The sequence below is a fragment of the Limulus polyphemus genome, unplaced genomic scaffold (assembly GCF_000517525.1).
Source record: "Limulus polyphemus unplaced genomic scaffold, Limulus_polyphemus-2.1.2 Scaffold73, whole genome shotgun sequence".
Lineage (NCBI taxonomy): Eukaryota > Metazoa > Arthropoda > Merostomata > Xiphosura > Limulidae > Limulus > Limulus polyphemus.
In genome coordinates, this window is record NW_013665683.1 from 34,636 (window position 1) to 58,415 (window position 23,780).

The 23,780-nt window shown below is 30.6% G+C and overlaps 1 protein-coding gene and 1 long non-coding RNA gene across 2 annotated transcripts in view; one reads left to right on the forward strand and one right to left on the reverse strand.

Annotated features, from left to right (window-relative positions):
• The window catches only part of LOC111087585, a 19,520-nt gene extending 17,617 nt beyond the window's left edge, over positions 1-1,903 (forward strand). The window contains exon 3 of the long non-coding RNA XR_002612268.1: positions 1,894-1,903. This is a non-coding gene — a long non-coding RNA (uncharacterized LOC111087585). The remainder of the gene's footprint in view (positions 1-1,893) is intronic.
• Positions 1-23,637, reverse strand: part of LOC106466295 (tetraspanin-6-like) — a 27,865-nt gene extending 4,228 nt beyond the window's left edge. The window contains exons 1-6 of the mRNA XM_013926566.2: positions 23,353-23,637; positions 18,964-19,152; positions 11,551-11,724; positions 11,228-11,374; positions 7,706-7,789; positions 7,157-7,290 (exon numbers count right to left, since the gene is read on the reverse strand). Of these exons, the coding sequence (XP_013782020.1) occupies positions 7,219-7,290; positions 7,706-7,789; positions 11,228-11,374; positions 11,551-11,724; positions 18,964-19,152; positions 23,353-23,445 (759 nt within the window). The 5' untranslated portion in view covers positions 23,446-23,637 and the 3' untranslated portion in view covers positions 7,157-7,218. The remainder of the gene's footprint in view (positions 1-7,156; positions 7,291-7,705; positions 7,790-11,227; positions 11,375-11,550; positions 11,725-18,963; positions 19,153-23,352) is intronic.
• Positions 23,638-23,780: the final 143 nt, after the last annotated feature.

The following is a 23,780-nucleotide window of genomic DNA, read 5'->3' on the forward strand; positions in this document are numbered from 1 at the left end:
AAACTGACTATATATCGGCTTTTACTTAACTACTAAATCCAAAGTACAATTTAACTACTAAATTTAAATTTATCAATTAACTCAATTTCAGACCATTTGAAATTCTAATACGTAACAAACTATATACATACAGTAACCTTGCTGGAAACAAGCAAGTCAAAATGATAGTGACATTTGAAAGCTCTAAAAAAATAGTATGCACATAAAGATACTAAACTGTATTCATGCAAGTCTTGTTCAATCTAGTTATAATGTATTGTCAAAGTTATCCCACTGTTTTTAAAAAATGAGAATCTAGTTATTAGAAAAGATGAGGGATTTTAGCAGATTTCCTTTCATACATATAGTTAAAATACAGAAACCCATAAACACAATTTACATAGCAGGTTTTTAACTTGATTCTTCTGAGAATGAAAAAAAAAGGACATCATAAGCTTGTCTACAAACAAAACTTGATCTATTAAAAATCAAAACTTATTTTCAAAGAAATTTCAAAATCAACTATAACAGTTCACTAAATGTTAAAGTTTTTTTTTTAACAAATTAACAATGGGAAAGTTGTTACATTCAATGCACTCATTACTAGACTTATTGTCAAAGCCAAGTCTATCCAACTTGACATTAAGATTTTAGCTTGAAACAGGTATTAAAATTACTATAATTTTCTGTGATAAAGTTTTTAACAGGTTTTTCCTTTTCAGGCCTGTTTTACTAACCTATAATGATTCTAGATATTTCTTTAAGAGTTTCAATTAACAAACTTATAATAGGTTCTTATGGGTCTAATTTCACATTAAAGTATAACACTATTCATTAAATGCAATGTTATTATAAAAAGTGGGTGTTAATTGTATTTACTGACTATTTACACTGCTACAGGGGCAGACTGAGAGGGTGGGGGTATGTGCAGCAGCCTGGTGATTTGGCTATTGCACTGGCCCTAGCCTCTTGAGGAGGGGTCAAGACTTAATCACAGTTAAGTAACAACAGTATGCAGAGCTTAAAAATCAGAACTTTATACTGGAATAACTAATAATTTTATTTTCATTGTACATTAATAGTCTGCCAGACCAGACATGTGATTGCACAAAATGTTATTATGGCCAGTCTGTCCGTGCTCTATGACACACACTGAACATTAATTCATATTTTGAAGCAATACAGCAGATTACCTTTGATAAACAGTTATAGTAAATCAAGGTGCACTAACTTATCTTAGTGAACGTGAATGGTTTATCTAAGACATTAACCCATTGACTAACGAATCGTCATATAGGGTATGGTCTGCTTCTAGCAGTTGAATGTGAGTGTGCTGTATATAGTGTATGGCTTGCAAACATTCCACACACGTTTAAAGCAACCAGAGTCAAATGGTTAATCAAATAGCATTAATGAGATTTATTATTTTCAATTACACATTCAGTACCTATCTCTTAATATATGTGGTAGTCTTTGTGCTTTCATACTTTTTAAATTATTTAGAAGTAGTATATCAAGTAATCTTCCGTACTTTGTACTAGAATTTTTTAAAGAATCTCATTATATTTCAAGAATTTCTTTATTAATTTTGATAATCAAATTTATGCACAGTCTGCCCAGATAATAATTTGTAACAATATATAGTTAACTTGTGTAGCCATTTTCACACAAACAAAATTTACAAATGATGTAATAATCTCAACTCTCAATACATGAAGGTGGTTAGGATTCCATGATACTCTATATGACTTCCATTGAAGTTCTAGTAGAAATTATAAATGTGTATCCATCACTAGATTTGTGGTTAGCATAAGCTTAATACTGATTCCATATAATGTGTAATTGTGATTGAGAGTTATAATCAGTTGACATTACCCAATTCATTAGTAACATTAGGTTTTGTCAGTCTAATAGAAGTTATCAGAGTGTAGTTTGAAAAGAGAACAGCTCAGATCCAATAAAAGTGACTGTCCAGCATCCAAAGCGAGTACACAGTGTTTGTGTTGTAAATAATAAATATTGTTCACTGTACTTCCAATTGTGTTCAATCTATATTTCCTTTTTATGAACTCAGAAATACTCTGTAATAAATACCATGTTTGAATATCCCATTATCCTGTGGACTTATCTTATCATTCTTAGGAAAACCAGTTTAGTTTTTAAATGAGATTATTATCTTGTTCATCACTGTTTTAATTTCACTGACATGTCTTATAAGTCTTGTAATTTACACCTAAATAGTAATTCAGGTACTTTTTTTTTGCATCAAAATGCAGGTCCTAGTACCAGGTGTGATTAGAAAAACAGATCTTACTAAGACAACCAGTCCTTAAAATTAGCAATGGCATATGGAAACACTACACTATGGCATTTTATGAAAAGCGTAAAGTATAACAGAAAGAAAGGATAAGAAACAATCATAAGGGAAAAAAATTCTGAATTTTCCCTGTGAATAACATAAAAGATTAAGATTTTATACAAAAATAAATAAAGTTCCTGTTAAGTATCTTATAATCACCTCATGTTGCCTAATTTGAAATTTCAGTTACAAACAAATTTAATGAATTGCTGTCAAAAAACCAGGAAAACATCAAATTTGAAAAAGTTTATACTACAGTTTTGAAAACAAAGACCTATCTATCCAGATATTTCTGAGTGATTATTCTGTGCCCTTCTTTTATCAACAAACTATTTACTAAAAAAAAAAAGATTGATAATTCTCTGGCTAGTAGCTTTTATATGTTATCAGTTAAATTTACAAAACAATGATTCAAAACCAGAACAAACACTCTACAAAATCCACATGTAGAGTGAGTGGGTTGCACTTTGGATTTTATTGTTTGTTCTAGTATTGGAGAAGACAGTCACATTCATTACTTTAAACTTACAATAGTTTGATATATTTGAGATACTACTTTTTAGAGAGCAAATAGAAAAACTGAGTTATGTTTAGTTATTTGAAAAATGAGGAACCTCAATGTTTAAAAACAAAGTTATTTCACTGATTTTTACTAGCATTCAACAATACAAGCTTTGTTTTAATTTTGACTTGCCAGGAAAGTTGAGTATCATATGGGTGGAATGTTAGAAAGCTGATTCCCGAGGTTAACTTGAAAAGCTGCCTGTAATATTATAACTTCACCAGAAATATTTATTCAGTACAAAACCTAATGCAAGTTTTTCCTTTCTTACCTTGGTGAGGATGCTTGCCTTATACCTTGCTCATGTATTACAGGTTGCCTTTATGTGGAAGAATATCTTTAAAATATATCACAGCAAATTTGTCATGGTATTATTCTGATTGATACCACTTATAGCTGCATTTGGGGGGGGGGGGGGTTACATCCTAACTTCAAGGACTGGACACAAGAACCAAAAATTATTGTACATTTTACCAAAAGAACTGCAAAGCTGCAAAATGTTCAGGCAGGGGATATGAATGGTTGCAGTTTGAAAAAAAAAAATTAAGATGACAACTCTGTTATAAATGTCTGGTGCATGACCTGTTGAGATATATTAGTATGTCAAGACAATGTGAATGAATGTGTTAGATACACACAACATTTTCAGTCTAAGTTTAATGCGAGTGTAATGATTTAGTTTATATAGCTTGAATGTTCAATTTAATTATTTTTAAAACCAATAGTCTGTCACGTTTGTTTGCATAACTGTTTTCAAATCATCTGCTGTGTAGTTCAATTGTTGTAATACTGTCTTTGCCAGTGAATAAGATGTTAATTTCTACTCTTAAAACTATTCCTGATTTTACCTCTCATCTTAGACACAGGTTCAAAGATAGAGTTCCAGTAGAACTCTCCGGTCAACAGCATATTTAACCAAAATATTGTCGTTCCTTTTACTTTTGTTTGCTTTTTTAAGTAAGTGCATTGACATCGTACCACCTACTGCATTACCATAACTGTATCATTTGTCTTGATTCTTCATAACAACAAGTTATTTATCTCACATGTTAGTTACAATTAAGGCATTTTTTATTTGAAATGTATTGATATCATTTGTCATACTAATATATTACTAATATTATATCAAAAAGTTAGTTTCTGTAATGTACACTAATTTTGTATACATGTTTTTTTTATAGTAGATAACTATATCTTAAAGTTTAGTATTTTCTAGTAATGGAAAAGGAGTTCAACTGTGATAAAAACTTTGTAAAGTTGTTTATTATATGTTTGTGATTTAAAAGATATGCCACACTGAGCTGTATGTAGCGTTTGAAGAGCATAAAAACCACACTTGTAGTTGTATTGACTACCCAAGAACGCAGGTTAGCACAGTTTAAAAATATATTCTATGAATATCTTTACAAAAGTAATACCTTGACTTCATTGACAATAGAGGTCATCCTATACACTGAACCTCAAAGACATACACTTAATTTGCTAAAATAATCCAGGGTTATCTTATACATGGAACAGTCTTATACACCAGCAAATATGGTATTATGTCAGGTTACTAGAACCTTCTGAGTTTTTTTATTGTTTTAATTGAGTATTATTACATCATAATATCTTGCAGTGTGTGGAACATTCTAGGCTTTGATTGGGCTATAAATATGCATCCAAAATGTAGTTTGATATAGTTAGTTATATAGATATAGATCTATACTGAGTGATTGTGAGTTTAGCCATAAAAAGCGTATAGTGGCTTTCTTAAAGTGAAATTACACAGACTGTATTGTAGTAACAGAGTACAGAAAAATAATTTGTCTTGTCAATTGTGTTCTATTGTAACTGAATTAGCCTGTGTTGACTTTGACAAAAAAAGAGAGAATCATTTAAAGCTCTGGATACAAACGTAGTAACTAACAGTTATAGTAGTGATTTTTAAAGTGCAATTATCACAGATTTTATTGTAGTAACAGAGCAGGAAAAATAATCTATCCTGTCAAATTGTGTTCTAAAGTAAGAAAACCAGCCTTTGTGGACTTTGACGAAAAAAATTATTTAATGCTCTGCATACAATTGTGATAACCAACAGAGTATTGAACATTTGCATATATAGTTGCCTCTTTTAGTATATCATTTTAAAACAAGTGGACTGTGTGCTGTTTTTTTATTGTTAAAATTTATTGCCAACAAGTCACAGACACCTAATGTGAAGAATCCAGCCCATACATATAAAAATCTGACAAAATAATTTTATTCGCTTATTATATTAATGATAGATAAGCTAATGATGTAGGATTTTATTAAACATTCAGATGATCATCTAAAAAGCATATCTAATCACATGACTCAAGATGGATAATCTAACTAAGAAAGGCTCTAGCAGCAATTGATAACAATATTAAAAGTCTTCTGTCATTAATGAGGGTGACATCAGGAGTTTTTAAGGTAACTTTGAAAACACGCTAAAAAAAAATTGAAACTTGCATTGAAAAAGATTTAGGTAATTTAGTGAATATAACATTTTTTGACCCTGCTAACCAACCCATTAATTAGGGCAAATTTGCAGAGTATAGGAACAATAAGATAAAACATTCTTACTGAACATTTGAAAACTTTTCTAAAACAAAAACAATGTAACTAAGCAGTAGTAGAGTTAAAGTGGAGTAGGCTAAAGCTAAACCTCTTCACGAATTACCATAACACAAGCTTCAATGCTTCATCATGGAGGTATGTATTGTTTGAGAAGAGTGAAGAAATGTGCTGCACCTTGTTCAAATAATAATGGAGTGTCCAGTAGCCACTGCATAGGCTGAAAAATAGTTTATAGTTATTAAAAGGACTTTAGGAGACTGGCATCTCAGTCTTGATTTAATTATGATGGAGGACCTCTTAAGAAATGTTTCAGAGGGAATTCCATCAGAAGAGTAAAATCCAGCCACAGCAGCAGGATACTTCAACATAATTGCCAGTACAGTAGAAGGCTTGATAATTTGCTTTGATGTCCTGAAAATGAACATATTTTGGCCTTGCCCTTCACACCATGAAGCACAAAGACTGCTGAAATATTTAAATACTTATCTTGTGCATCAGCTGTTAAAGCTAGGTTTTAATTAAGTACATATCAAATCATAATGAAAGTAATACAAAAGAGCTAGCCCATCATAGGAATCTAACTTTTCATATGTGTATTTACTGTAATCAACTTACACATAGGAGTGACACCCCTTTGACAGAAGAACAGAATAGAATGAACTCATTATTTAAAAATTTTGTTTGTTCTGCAGGTTTGAGCTCTAAAATTGCTCTCTCATTGGTTTTTGAAAAACAGCTGTAATGTCATTCATGTAAAAGAAAATACAGTAATAAGCACTACTGGACCATAATATTGTTATGTATTCTTTTACTTACTGGCAGTGGCAATGTGGTGTGAAAAAGTAATAACCAGAGTACTTTGAAACTCGTTTGTTTGTAGATTATCTCTTATGTAATGTATTTTCTCAAAATAGTTTAGTGTAAATTGTTTTTGAGATATGGTCATACTAATGTTTTTAGGTTGTGTGACTTTGGAAGTTGAAAATATTTAACAAAACAGTATCTATTAGAAATAAGTAACCTCATCATCATCATTACATTTTGCTATTTCATAGTTAGATTGGCTTACACTTTTAATTTTTTACATATTTATTTTGCAGAACCTTTGAGATATAAAAGTATCTTTGTAGACTCTAAGAGTATTGTATAAGCTTCTATGTAGACAAAGATTCTGAATTGAGTGGAATCCAAGATTGTTAACATTACATTCTACCCCTATACACTGTTTTAGTGGAACGTGTGTATATATATAGTTGAAAACTGTTGTTTATATGTTTGTGTTCTCTTACTGTTAGGCTTTTACTTCTATTATACCAACTTTAAAATTTCTATAAAGGTATGTTATGCTGTAAATGTAAAAAGGAGAGGAATTATATGATTATACAAAAAAGTCTTAAAATATCAATCAGTTAAATGCATTAGCTAAATATTTAGCTTGGTAGGAGTTTCACTGTTACTTTTCACATAGTCAACACTGTGTTAGACAAGCAACGTGTGCATAATATGTTGAGCATACTTGAACAGGATTAGCTGAACATATTTTGATACTTTAGATTTCTTAAAAACTACACTACTGTTACTTTTTTACACTCTCCCCCTCTAACTAAAATCAAAACTGTGATAGAATTCAATGGAAATAGATAATTTTATATAATAATAATGTTAATTCATACCTAGCTGATCATTCATTACAAGTCTTTCTCTATCCACATGAAAGAGTGATTCAAAATCCTCTTCAAGTGAGCAGCTCATACTGATTTTTGCTAATAATTTTGCCAAGGGTAAAGCTCATCAATGTACCTAGAAGCTGAAGAAAGAAAGAAAAAAATCATGAATTTGTATGAATTAAGAAAAACAGTTCTATCAGAGTAGCATTAAGAACATCCATTTTTATCACAAGCACTTTTCATTAAAAGAGGAACCATTTTTCACAGGTCATACTTAATACTCTTTCAAAAAAATTAAATGATGCTATAAAAATATTGTCATAAGATTTTACTTCTCTTTGTTAATAATACCATGAAATGTATGTTACAGAATAAATGCCACTTTTTAACCCCAATTAAAACAAAAGTCCACAAATATAAACAACAGAGTACTCACAATTTTTATCCAAATGAAGTGACTGTCAACCAGTATAGCAATATCAATATATTTGATACACATGTTCACAAGCGACTACGAGAAACAAGTACTTGTTTTTACTATTCTAAAAGACTAACCTGAAACAAAGCAAATCCTCCAGAAACACCAAGAATGACATTTGCATACTTCTTGGTCACACCAATTATTATATTGCTGCAGCCCTACAGAGGTCATTACATAAGAAGACATCAAAGACAAGATACTTATTCAAATGTGAGCAAGTATAGTTTTATATCATACTATGAAAAATATGAGTGGGGTATCATGAACCACATGGTTGAGATACTAACTACTTTTTGTTAGGCTTAGACCTATTCTTGATGTATTAGAACAGATATATTTATCTACAATCATACTTATATAAACTTATTTTTCACATGAATCTGAACAGGTTTATAGAGTTAACTTATTAACATTGAGTCTTGAGCAAGAAACACCAAATTCAAAGTGATTTAATCCCATAGGAAAAAAGTGCATAATTCAAAAATATTTTACACTTACATTCAAAATTCAATTAAGCAACTTTATTATCAAGGTATACCAATACACTTGGCATATAATTTGCAATTCAAATTTTAATATTACATAATTCTAAATTTTAAAAGGAAATATTCATATAAGTTCTCAATCTTCACTTCTCTGCTTCTTTCCTCCAAATGCCCATTTTAAATTTTCTTTCAATCTCTACATGATCTTTTGAGTGTGCCACCAATTACGCACTTATACATTGATACTGCTAAGCCATAATGTAAAATTAAAGTCTCTAAGCTTGTTGCTTTACTGATATATAAACAAGAAAGTCAAATCTACATTACATGATCTCCTGGGTAACAGGAGTTTGTCTATTCCCAGAAATTTCAGGAGCCATGATAGTAATCACGGTAAGTCACAAATTTATATAATTCCCAGGAATTTGTACGACAATCAAAATGAAAGTCTGTAACACACCAGAATGCAAGAAATATCAAACTTTTTAAAAAATAAGTAAAAAAATATGAACTAAGTCAAAAAAAATTATTGAAAGCTGAGAGCAAGTGAGAAACATGTATGACTCATATTGTGCCAAATGAGAAAGTGAAGTTCATGTGAAGTAGTATAGAGGGAGCTATCTGCTCTAGGAGTGTGTGTCATGCTTCTATTGGTGGAGGGTTCTCACATGCTAAATGAGCAGCTTGAACTGGTGTATAAAGGCTAGTGCATCGAGCGAGAAAATTTCTTTACAATGCATTTAAAGGCAGTGGAAGATCGAGAAAAGTTATTGTGTGAGAGGCGGTATGTGTCGTGTTAGAATTATAGTAGCTTTAGGATATTCTATTTTTGTGTTCTAATTTCAATATTTGGAATAAAAATTTAAATGTTTTGGACCACCACCATCATTACAAAAAGTATGCTTACAGAGCTTGGTCCAATGATGGCAAAAGACCAAAGTTCAGATGTAACTACTAAATTTCTTGTTTTTTATCTATGTTTACTTATTGCTACAAAAGCAACTAAAGTGTAAAAATTAGAAACTTTTAGGTTAGGTATGAAAATTTAAATGAGAAAAAAACATTGAATAAAATTTCTTGTAATACTCAATATCCTAGTAGGCACCCATCACATGGTATGATTATAATTTGGTTGCAGGGTCCTTGTAACTCAATCATTTGTTTACATAAAGCTGAAAAGCTATGATAAATGGCTTTTGGTGTACTCTGAGAAAGTCTTTATACAGTTGTAATGCAAAAAAACTATATAACCATGATTTGAGAAATCCATTGGCTTTGGCTGTAAGAATAAAGTAATTGTATGTTATAATATACAGCAATTCTATAGGTAAAAAGGGTAATTTAGATTTTGTATTTTAAAATTTTTAATTTTATCCTACATTACTGATTTCATTCAGTTAGCATTAGGAACTATCTAGAACCAAATCTAATTATATCTTACACATTGTGAAATACTGCTATTGGGTATCTCTTCTTAAACATGAGTGGAAGTGTCATATGTTAGTTAACATATTTCTACATAAACCTAGCACTTCACACATCTGCATTAACCCTTTCGAGACGGATCACGGGTGAAAGGCCATGTCATCTCATTGTTGACTCACATTCAAAATTTTACTGAACTACTATTTCATGAATTCCATAAGTTTGGTATCAAACTGTAGATTATAATTCAGATTTTAATACTATATATTACTCAATTTCTTAGTTTAAAAATAAATATTAAAAAACACAGATAAACATCAATTTTCGTGTCACATGATATGTTGAATACAGCACTGGTTCAAATTAGGTGCTTGTGAAGTCAAAATACTAAGTCTATAGTTTCGTACGAATTAGAAACTGAAATTACTGATATTAACAAGCTAGAATAAAAAATAAGAACGTCTTATCTTTTCTACTTGCTAAGATATTGCTCATGTAATGACTCGAACACAGTGGCACCTCGCCCACCTCTTTACATTTTTGGAAATGCTCCCTTATATATATACACTTACTTCTATATATGACATGAATAACCAATCAGAAGCTCAGAATGTCCCCCTAGTGGCTTTCTCAGCTATTTTAACGTGCTTGGATGCCATATCTTGCTTTTGAACCAATATTTCAAGGAAATACTTCTATATATGACATGAATAACCATTCGGAAGCTCAGAATGTCTCCCTAGTGGCTTTCTCAGCCATTGGAACCAATATGTCAATGGGGTAGGGTGTGACTTTAGTCTGCTCTAAATTTCATATTTTTTTTAGACTAAAATAATTCTTAGTTACTAAGCTTGATACATTATAGTGGAATTCTATGGTATTGATGTAGTAATTTTTTAGTTATTCAACTGTATATATAAAACCTAAAAAAGTACTTAAAGGCAACATTTTTAAAGGCTTAGCAACCTACATCAAGCAGCGAGTACAAAGATCATAACTAGAAGAGATAATTGTTTGCTTTACTTCTTTATTTACTGTTCTATGTTTTAAGAAAAATAAGTTTAAACTTATTTCAAAATAGCAATAATCTATATACATATATAATGTATAATAATTCAAATGTGACTGTATTTTACAAAATACTAGTTATAATTTATGTTCATTCTAAATTGAAAGAGGCATAATTTATATTTCCTAAGTTTTTTTTTCAAGAAATATTTGATAACTATCTGGACATTATAAAGATTTTGCATGTGAAATTTGAAAATTTTCTGATGCATAAAAGTATTTTTAATCTTAAAATGAAAATTACTTTGCATGTTAGATAGGCAACATGCAAAAAGAAATAACAGGCATGAGAAAAAAATTGCTTTACAAACCTTAAGACAATAAACAAAATTTTATATTTTGTGTATGAAAGCATTGTAATGTTTACTGATAATGTGCCAAATTTTGTTAACATTCGCTTATTAATTTAAAAGTTATAGCATGAAAACTATAACAAGCACAAAATGGTTATGAGGTTGGTCCCAGGGACCGAGCCCATGCTGAAAGAGTTAAGTATCAAACTTGTATCTTGTGTTTACCAAAATTAAGTTCAAAGTTTTATAATGCTAACTGAGAACACTGTTATTGTGTAGAAACCTTTCTGTTTCTTCAGTGGAGTGTACATTATGTTATGCTTACATTTTGGTAAATCTGGTCTACATTAATCAAAGGTTTGTTGGTACATTCTTGAACATTCTTACAACAGCTTTTTGGTACAGCCTTTTCTCCACCTGCCCATGAACTTTCGAACCAATCAGTGTAATTGTCCACTCCACAGCAATGAATCTAAAAAGAAAAAAATAACTGGTGAAACAAACAGAAGTATTATGCAGTATATATTTTTTTAGAATTTCCAAATTCTTAACAACATTAAAAAAAGGTTCTACACAGAAGTTCAGCAATTACATACATATTTGTTATCTATTAACTTTCAGAAAATTAAAGATGCTGAAAACACTTACAGTTGACTGTAACAAATCAAGATCCATGTCTATGCCCTTTTTGCTACCTCTATAATCCTTCAACATATTCTTCATATTGTCTTTAAATTGGTTCTGAATCTTCTGACGAAACATGTAGGCTGAAATAGCAAGACCTAATTCCACCACAAAAATGAAGAAGAGGAAAGTTGAGAGCTAAAAAGAAAATAAATTTGTGTAATTATTTTTTGTGATACTACCATATTTTACAATAGTGTATCTAAAGTTCTCAGTATTTCTTGAACAAGAACATTCTGGAAAGTGTTATCTTTCAGCTATATAAGCATGTAAACAGAGTAGGAAATATTAGAGAACTAGAACAAAAACAAAGTAAATGTGTTGTGAATAAATTTAAATATACAAGACCAAAAAGCCAACCATTAATAGTGAGTGAGGGGTTGCAATTAGAATGGGTAGGTTAACCTTTCAACAAAAATAGTTATCAAGTGTATAACAATGTATGTAAGCATTGTTCTCGTTCTGATGCGAGAAGAGAATGGAACTATAAAAAAAAAAACATCTTTGAACTTTATTATTTCAAAAAAAAATCAGACTACTATGCTATCTGTACAACTTGAATATGAGCATATTTAATAGTTGTGAAATTACAACAACCTTTTTTCAATTTAATATATGAATATATTAAGCTACCTAAGCAGGTAACAAGATAACATCACTCAAACTTCAAATATCTGTAAAACTACAATACAGATATGTGGATAAGTTTTCTCATCATCAACAGTTTAACAAATTTATAATGTTGGCATATATTTTCAATCTGTGCAATAGTTTTAAAGTTCCAAACTGAATGAACATGAAGAAATTAATTTTTGTAATAGTACTAATCTGTAATAAATGGATCTGAAGTTTAACAACTGAATATGGGCACATGATACTTATTTATTCATGATGTTAGAAAAACACATAGGTTCAAAAAGTCTTGATAGAAATAAATAAAAACCCTGTAACCCAAGCACTTTAGAAAGGTGGACCTTTCTTCTTCAGGGGCAAACTGGGAATGTTTGCCTATGATACTTATTTATCAAATTAATTTCACCAGAAGTGTTATCTGATCATATTAAAATGTTGTTGTTGACAGTTTCCCAAGGAAGAAGTGGCTAAGCAACATGCAATACTTAATTCAAGATACGTAACACAAAGCTAGGATTCAGATCATCAATTACAGAGGTAAAGTTAGCCTTCCAGAATAAAAAAATCAGAACTATATGAAAAGTTTCTGGTAGACTTTATGTTGAGTTACCACTAATTTGAAGTGCTGTCACAGAATTAGAAAAGGTACAGCAATCTTGATACTGAAAACTACAGTCAAGAACAAAAACCATGATGCAACAAAATAAACAAAAGAATTCAAACAAATTTTATTTCTGAATTAAACTATCATGGTTTTTTTCTTCGCTTTTCACTTTTAAAATTTAAATATATTTTCATGTATGAAAAAATATGCTATTGTCTGTTCATGACTTTTCTTAAATCCATGTATTAAATACTATGACAGGGTTTCAAAGGCAGAATTGAAAAATTAAAAACTTATAATAACTTCTGCCTAGAAATGTCAAAGACCCAACAATTTGACTGCTGTTTACAATACATGCTTCTATTTAAACCAACATACAATTTGGTTTTTTGTACTGCAAGTAGCTGCAGTTTCAGTACAGATGCCTGTTGTTATTTCTATCTCCAACTGAACTCCCAACTCTTTGATTGCATTAGTATTTGATTATATTTCGGCCCTTTAAGTCTCAAAGAACAGATGGCTGCCAGCTGACGTGAATGAACTTTAGCATAGTTTGTCTGTCAACTTGAGTATATCTTAATATTGTGAACCTATAATTCTATCAATTCCCGTGAGAAGTGGTGTTTGCTTGTCAAAGGTTTGAGTATATATATACATAGTAACAAAGAAACTGACAGATTCAAAAATGGCTCAAAGAAAATGAATGTGCACTCAACAAGTAACAGAGATGTTTACAACTTTGTCAGAAAATTATTCTGATGATGGGAATGTATACACTCACAAAAGCAACGAGTCCTGGATTTGTGAAACAGACAGTTTTACATGTGAAAGTAAGGAAAGTGCTACTACCAACAAAACATTTCTCTAGATGCAAAAGAGATCATAGCAGAAGCATCATTTCTGGATAATCATCCACAGTGCCAACCACAGCAATTCCATACAGCAGATTGAGAAGGATGGAACAATTTAGGAAATAATGAATCCAGGTGTTGGGGCTGTAGGAAGACAAGCTGCACAAAATATTTTGACAGAAACTCCATTTCCCACATAGTATGCAAAATACAACATTAATAGCCCTCTTAGTGCTTTTCACTATTGACTGATATGTGAATGCTACACTAAATCCTGGAAACAGAGGCACATAGGGTGCAAAACAATTATTCCTAGAAATTATCTTTGATGGAATTACAAGTGTTTATTGAACAGCTATATATTCATGGGGACTAGGGCAGCAAAAGCATGTACCGGGAAAGCTTTTGGTCTGATCAATGGATAATTCCTTTTTTTGTTACAGACAATGTCAAGGATTTGAATGAGAAATACTGAGATTTTTGACTTGAGAGAAATGAGAAGTGCTCAACTACAAACAGACAAACTTGCCCTGGCATTGGAAATTTGAAATGGCTTCATTGAAACCGGAATGTTTGTTACAAGCCAGGAAAGAGCATTACTGTGGACAAGCAACCATTTCTCACAAAAGCATGGTGTTGCTGGACACGATACATACTAAACAAACCAGACAAATTTGGAATAAAATTTTTGGTGGCAGTAGGCATAGCTTCAAAATACATAATCAACAATTTCTCCTACCTGGGCAAAAATGAAACTCACCCATCTGGTTAGAGATTGGCAGACAGTGTGGTACTCAAGCTGATGGCACTGTACTTAGAAAAAGGAATGTGGCTACAGACAAGTTTTTACTTCACTTGAATTGGCTAAAGAGTTGCAGAAAAAAAACAACCAAAAAATGGCCTTGTTGGAACAGTGAACAAATGAAGATGAGTGCTTTCACCATCTGCACTAAACTCACAACCAGAGCTGTATACCAGTACAAAGTTGAAACACAGTGACTTTGCTATGTTGACTGTTTACAAGTACAACCCAAGGAAAAATGTCTGTATTTTCAGCTATCTTCACATGTCAGTTGGCAGTGACACTACTGAGAAGAAAAAAATCAGAGATCATGCTTTTCTACAACTATATAAAGTATGAAGTGGATGTTGGACCAGAAGGCATGTCAGTATTCAGTAAAAACTGATTCATAGTGGTGTATTTTATAATGTCCAGACAGCCATCATTTATTTTGTATAAGGAATGCACTGGAGAAAATATAAGTAGGAGGGACTTCATCTTGAAGGTATCCTCAGAGCTCCAACAAAATCACATTTCAAAAAACTGCTAAGAACCAAGCATCTCAAGCTGAATCCAGTGAAACACATAAAAAAAAACAATGCCAGGTAGCTAAACGAATTAAAGACAAAACTTCAGATAAATGTGTTCTATGTGAAAGACTTGTGTGTGATAAATGCACAGCAAAAGTTAAAAAGTGTTTCATCTGTGTGTATTGTGCCACTTAGGCTAGTTTATAATGGGAATCACATAATTTTCATATGAAAATACTGTTTAGAATAATTTACCTATTAATTTGTATATAAAGTTTTTCATGTAAATATAGCTATTTATACCTGCTTACTAATTTGTTTCTTTTGATATGTTTATTTTATTATAGTATTTAAATTACTGAACTTTTTTGTTTGTTTTTTGCACAATTGTCCATTTTAATATGGTGTTTCAGCTGTAATTACAATTGATTTGAGGTTCCAAAATAAAACTTTTGAGATGTATCCAATAATTTGTCTTTCATTTTAATACTGACGTTGTAATACATAGCAGTCAAAATGATGGCAGTATGGCAATTTTAGTGTTAACACACACTACCCAATAAAATATGACTTATGAGTTATGACAAATCTACTTAGGCTATTTGCCACTTTCACTAATTTTGAGGTGCCAACCAGAGGGAAGGCAACTGCCCAGCAGAACTCACTACTGATTTTTAAGCTACTCTTCACCAATGAACAGGATTGACTGTCACATCCAAATATCTTAATATCTTTGCCACTAATGTAAAATTGTTCAGCTTCAGATACATACCAACTGAACTCCCACATAACATGATAGCTAGTGCCACTTCCACTGCTGTGGCCGTCTGCAACATTATGTATACAACTCACAAATATAAGGTTGTGGGTTAGTGGTTGTTTGTTACATAACTAGCCACAGTGATGCCTGTTGTTTTTATTTATCCTGTTTGTACTAAATGATAGTGTAGCTTTAATTTAATATATTGCTTACTTTTTATAAGCTACAAACATAAACAGTTTTACTCAGGGTAAGATTGCTTTGATTAAAAAAAAAGAAGCTAATGTTCATTATTCTTTAATCACTAAAAAAATTTTCATTGCTGAATAACTTAATCATTTAACTGTGTTTGTCACAAATTACTTTATCTGGACTAATAACAGTAATAATATAAGACACTGTTAAGTTTTTAACATATTTACATGCAAAGGACTCCTGTTTAATTACAACTAGCTCTATTTATATAGGAAGAACGGAAAAGGAAAATCAAAATATAACTGTTTTCATATGACTCTTAACACTTTAGGTGCACCAACTGCCATATGCTCACCATAAAATACAGTTCGAATGTACAACTAGAAATGCAAATCTAGTGCACAAAATCAATATACAAAGCCTAATCTACATAGATGAAAACCTCAGCCACTGATTCATATCAAACATGACATATGTTGCTGTTCAAAACATGGTAATATTTGCAGGTGAAAATTGTTTAATAATTTTTATGAGAAAATAGACCCAAAATGGCACCAAACTGCTCCAGTGTTTTCACACATGAAGAAACAACTGAACCTTTACAAGCTGATGATGATTTTGGCTCTCAATCTGAATTATCTGACAGTGATTTTGAGTGTGATATGACTGAAAAAGAAGTATGCACCTAAAGGGTTAAACACAACCTACCTAGTGCAATAGGCTTTAAGTAGTATGATTTATTGATTTTTCAGCAAGCACAAATTTCTACAGTTTATTCAACCTTATACTATACAATGAAAAAGTATTAATCATTTTGATATGTTCTTTCTAAGCTTCCATCCACATAACAGTTTTTGGCTTAAAAGTATATGATATTTTTATTCTTATAATGATGTTAATTATTTTAAGTTGTCATGCCAATGATAGAATTAGAAAAAAAAAAATCCAAATTGTTGGTAATTGAATGTTTTGTGGTATCAAGGTGATTTTAATATTTCTTACAAAACTTTGATTTCCACATTTTGAATCATTTTCATTTCAACAGAAGACATCTAGTATCATCATAGTTTTCTTATGAAATAGTACATATTTTATTATCTGTTTTTCTAGGATCAAAGTGAAGTTATTTTCACTGAATTGTATGTTATCTATCACACAATTGTAACAAACATCTTCATTACTTTTATCATATGAAATCTAAAAACAGCTATTTTTAATATAGAATAATTTTATTTAGTTGTAGTATACAAGTCTTTAAAAATTTGTAGGGAGAAATCCATGGATCAGTATTAATTGTACTTTCAACTTGTAACAGGTTTTGTACTACATTATGGAAACATTATATGTGCTATTTAAACAATCAGTTTTAGTGATCTAATATATCCAGGATGTATTCATTCAATGGCTTTGGCCAAAATTGTACAAAACTTTTTCAATCTTTCAAACATGGATAAATTTCCACTTTCATCACAATTTCTTGGGCATACTACAGCTTATGATTTATTCCACCATAATCAGTAATGTGACACAAATTGCCATGGATGGTAAATGGCACAAATATTAACCAGAATCTTACAACTATATTGGAAATACGTTAAACATGGTTTGAATATCAGTTTCTTGAATACTGAAAATACATAGCCAGATTTAATCAAGTATATAAAACCAAAAGAAACAAGATTCCTTCAGACCTTGAAAATTGAAAAAGATGTCACAATTTGAATTCTGTAGGATGATACTGTCAAAAACTTTAAATCAATAAACTGTAGAGATGAATGACATATATGGGTAATATAAACTTTTTATTACAGAACACTAATATAATGATGTTTGACTTTTTAGGTTATAAGCATGCTGACTTAGAAAGGTCTAAATGTCATTATATTTGTGTTCTATAATAAAAATAAAATCACACCTGAAGGATAAAATCAAATGCTAAAACTGAAGTCTACAGTTACTTGTGATGAAGGTTTCCCCAAAATTATAACTTATAATTACTGAATGTAAATTATCCAGTCATCCTCAATATTGTGACATTTCCACATAGTGTATAATGATCATTACAAATTTTGTTTCAATTTAAGCTTATGTTATACTTAGCTAAAACATCAAAATGTTTATTTTTTGCAATAATTATCATCATTAGTGAAACTGAGTTTGGAATAAAATATTGAATCATAAAAATTGTTTATAATACAAACATAATAGTCTAATTCAGTGGGGCACAGACTATTTTATGCACCCTCCTCTAAACACATTTTATTGCCCCCACCCACCCAGTACAACTTATTCATGTATATACTGTATATCATTTTCCAATGTTAATTGCTGTTATTGTATTACTTAATAGTAGAAATATTTGTATGGTAGTTTCTAAAATGTCTTTATTTTTAAATTTGTACTTTCAGATATAACTTGTATGTTTCTATGGTACTTTTCCATTATACCCTCACAAATGGTAAGTTTTTATTATATTAATACACTGCTTATGAATATATATTTAGAAATTTATTATGGACATTTACTATATGAATAAAATGCACATTTATATATTTTTATGTATTTTAAAAACTTATTAAAATTGCAGGGATATAACAGAAAAGTCATAATTGAGCCCCCAGTTTGCACAGATCTAACCAACTACACGTACATGTATTTACATTGTAAGCATGGACTACATAATACTTGTATTTCCTGACTGCATACTGTTAGAGCCTGACAATAAGTAGAATTTGCTAACTGATTAATTGCAAAGTTTATCAATTGATTACATCTAACTAATTGATCATTCTCGAGAGACTTAATTGGAATAATCAAAGATAATAATAATTGGCAATACTAATTTCAATTAGCTGATTATTTTAATTTATATATATATAGTTTATATATACAAACTATAATTCAAGGTGGTTTTACTTCAAGATGAATATGTATAACCAAACTCAAATCCTTTTTTTACCAAATTGTTTGTTCAATACTGTGTAAAATTGTAACAGAATAATGAACTGATCAATAAAACTTACCATATACAGCAAGACTGGTTTACTTTTGACTGTACAACAACAAGCACTGATGCTGACTATAATAATCACAACTCCACTGACAATAAAGACGTAAGGTGCCACTGAACTGTAGTCTTTTGTCAAATGAGCATAATGGTCTTCATATACTTTCAGCAGCACTCCTATTGCCAGAATTCCCACTCCAGTGAGCTGAAATACATAGTACACTTAAAAGTTACTGCTGTCTTAAAATTAGCTTATTTGCTGATGTTATTTTTCTGGTACAAAGAATACCAAAACTGCATGTGAATGCAGGTACTTATAAAACAGATAACAAGAGCCACACTTAAACAAAAGTTCAGTATATCACCTAAACACACAACAATAAAAACTATACATGTAGTGGCAGGTCACACCTTCAGATAGCTAATCTTATTTTTTAGCCAGCCTTACCCTAATTAATTCATTAGTTCATTGCAAGCAGAGCCATCTAAAAGGCCTAAATGAATGACTTCTAGAACTTTATTAGTCATGAAATATGATTTATCAATGGTCTAAACATAGGTTCTATTGATTTGGCTCTGAAACAAAAGTTAGTTAATCATAGGCCTAAGGCAATATTACTGATAGAATATTATATATATATTTATATATGCAAACCCAGGCCTAGGAGAAAAGCTAAGCTAGCAAGCGTGGCCTGTGATATATAATGCAGTCATTATGGAACACTTCCAAGAAAATGATGTGCTAAACAGCAACTTGGTATTGATGGTTAAAAATTCCAGATCTCTCATACTGCTTTCTCAACTTAAGCTTTTTTTGTTAAATATGAAATTAAAATATAAAAAATGGAGGTGTGGGCTTCACTCCTAGATCATCTATGACTACTCTGTTTGTCACACTAGTTGCTACCTATTTCATATTATAGTCTTAAGCCAATCAGCATGCTCAATCTGATTTTGCAACAAAATACGTCAAACCAATGAACATATTGGTTGTTATTGTAAATTTGTGTCAAAACAAAGAGAAAAGTTTACTGTGTATTGTACTGATAGACATAACTGTATTATTTATTATCGGTGGATTACAGGTATTAATGTTGATTAAGAAAGGTGTGTCATTTCCAGCACAAGATATGTGCATAAAGCGATATCATTTAAAAGTGCCTTTACTCATTAATTTAGAGATATAATTGCATTTTAAGCAAGCAATCAAATCAAATTTATACTTGTTGTCCATAATGGTATTCTCTATTTGCTTGGAATGTATCTAGCAAATTATTTAGGCACAAAACCTTCAAAATCTGAGCACATCAAGAAACAAAATGCCAATGAAATATCAGAGAACAAAAAGCCAAAAAGTTTTACAAAGTTTTAAACCAGAATGAATTCAGTTGGTATATATAGGATATCAAAGACTTTGGCACTGCTCAATTTGTAGAGATGCAGGAAAAAGCAATCCTAAGACCATAAATAATGATCAGCATTCAAAATGCAAGTTAAACAAATAAAAAGAAAAATGCAGTAAATTTATAAAATAGTTTTATATTATTCTAAATTAAGACAATAAAACAAATAAAATGGTTTTCTTAGATTCCATTGGTATTTAATACTTCAAATAGCATGTGTCAACACACACACACATGTGTATATATATATATATATATATATACTAATTATTTGAGAAAGCTATAAAATGTTTTATAAAACAGATTACATCAAATGGAAAGATAGCATGAATTTTACACAGCATATCCAAACCTTAGATGAAATATAATTGACTAAGTTTTTACAGAGAGAGAGAGAGAAAAAAAAACAGCTACAAACAAACATCCAACATAAGGGTACAACACATGAGGTGGGTCATTATGTAATGTGCCCTGGTGATGGATGTTTGTTTTGTGGCTGCATTTTTTTTCTCCCTCCACATAAAATCACATTATATATATAATTATGTATGTATACATGTAATGGAAACAAGTAACCACTAAATAAACAACATTTCCTTTATTAAATGGTGTTTTCATGTTATGAATGCATCTGGTACAAAAATGTGAAGTCTCTCTACTTTCAAAAACTTCTTCGTGGTAGCACCTGGAGAGAGAAGTGACTTCTCCCTGTGTTTTGGGAGTCTGGCTTGAGCATTCATATAGCTAAATATATTCAAGATTTTAATGTCAACGGCAAGCTTTTCTAATTTATTAATTATACAGCTATTAATATTAACAATGTGAATTTTTTTAAAAAAGCCAAAGCCCAAACACTCCACTAGTGACTAGGGTCCAGTTTGACTTTCTGTAATCCAACCATCTAACAATCCAATTAACTACTCTTTCCCCAACCCCTACCAATGTGATTTTATTAACTAATTCTCATATAACCTTCCATGTGGTACTTTCAAAAGCATTCTGAAAATCTATGTATACCAAGTCTACACCTTTTCCAGGTAACAAGAAACAACCTCAAAGAAGATTAATATATTAGAAAAGCAAGATTTTCTTTAAGTAAATCTATGTTGGCTTTCTTTTATGGTGAATTTTGCTAAATGTAAAGTTTCATTCTTCAGACACTGGAATGTTTCTCATTACAGAGTAATTGATAGTAACTTCTGATCAGAGAAAACTACTAACTTAGATCAAAAGTAAAAATCAAAGTAGTAATGAATATAGATAATTAAGCATGCTTTTCATACATTCATACTTGCACTGTTTCATCAGATGGATGAAAGATTAACTTATAATGGTTTCCAGGCCACCTCTTATCCTCTTCTCTTTAAAACTAAGAAAAACATTAGCAACTCTGCATTTCTGAGGCACCTGTCCACTGTCTGTTGACCTACCAGAAATAAGATAATTACATATCCTATCACTGATCTTTTTTTAAAACCCTGGAGGAAAACCTTGTTTAGTCCTGGTACTTTATCCATTCTTAACTATCAGTTATTCTACTTACCACCAATGGTTAAATATCTACATCATTCAGGTCAATTGTAATACTTTCCATGGGATGCTCAGGGTCACAAATATTACCAGCATCCTTTAAAAGTCCAATTCCCATTTTTACATTTTGCTTACCTTCATTATATTCTTTAAAAAATCTTTGCTGTTAGTTTTGACATTATCAGCCAGATGTTTCTCATCATTCTTATTTCTTAACTTCTTTTTAGCAAAATCCATAGCTTTCCTACAGTTCTGCAAATCTTTCACCCTAATTGTTGACTTAAACTTCTTAAACTTTGTTATTTATCCCTGATTTTCTCCTTTTTATCTGAAGAAAGCCAATTATGTTTTATCTTACCTGTTATCTTTTACCTTGTTTTGAGAACATGCATATCTTAAATTAAAAGCAATTTATGTTTAAAAACTTCTCAAGTCTGTCCATTACTTTTTTAACTCATTATCTAAATTCACTAATGACATGTCTCATGGTCTCCAAATTGGTTTTCTGAATATTAATTATTACACTAAGAGATATTAATTTTATAAGTGATTCATTAGTTAAAGTAGAGGTCTTTATGTAGGTCAGTGTTACTAGCTATGTTTAATTTGGGTGATTGGACTTCAACTAAAACACAATTTTTTAAGCTTAAGCATAAACATCATGTCAAGTTTTTCTTACAGTTACATTAGTCATCTACTGTACATCCACACTAATGTTAAGTCCAAAGCCAAAAACAGTACTTCAAGATAGTAATACAAATTTGGGCTCAGAGAAAATCAGCCGCCTCTCTTTTTCATAGTGTAACTTTACATAAAACTTCCTTGTAAACATTTATAACTGTATCTCACCTTAGAAAACAATTTTCTAGTTTTCTTCTATTTTTCTAAAAATACTTTGTTCATCAGTTTACTAGTACTACTACTACTAATGATGATAATAAGGTTAATAACTTATCCACCATTCTAGTTGTGCTAGAATAGACTATTCTAGAGTAGAGGTGTCTCCTGACAGTGATGTGTGACAATGTCTAACAAACGGAACAAAACTTAGTATTTTAAACTATATCATTAATTTTTAAGAGAAGTATTTACAAACAAAAAATTATGCCAAACGTCAATAACTGTCTAACATCACAGTAAAGACCATCTAGAATTTGAAGTTGAATTCATGACGGTAAAACTAAAAGTCATATAACTTTGTACTCAAAATGTCAAATTTGAAGATCAGGATATTTGGTTGTATGAGTAGTGGTAGTAGCACTATACACTGTACAATATCAATTATTACAATAACAAATTATTTTAACTTATATAATACTAATAGTTGATAATAATAATAATTGTAATCGTGTAGTATCATACTAAGTGTTGCATAATAGGCCAAACAGTATAACAACTATTTATTTGTTAATAACTTATAGTAATATCATTCATCACTCTTACGTTAATCAATCTCAGTATCTCATTCTCACCCAAAATATTATGTTATAAATGACCAAAAATATCTTTATGCAAGTTATTGCGACGTTTGTTTGAAGACGTCTTTTCATTCTTTCTTCGTCCATACTAGCATACGCAGATTAACTTCAAGTTCGACGCAATAAAAATCGGGAAAAGTATTACTAATGTTTAAACTTAATTAAAAACGTTTATTTGACTAATATTAAATTCAAATGTATAATACTTCGCACACGTAATACAGCACTTCCTTAAAGCCACAAGATTGCTGAAATAATTTGTTGTTTAACATAACATTATTTGTGCTTTCATTTTAATGTCATAGAGGACGCTATTTTGGGGTGAAATATCCAATGCTTGTTGAAAAGAAATATATATATATTTAATCATTGAAAGATTTGTTTTGTTTGTTTTTTTTTTTTTTTAATTTCGCGCAAAGCTA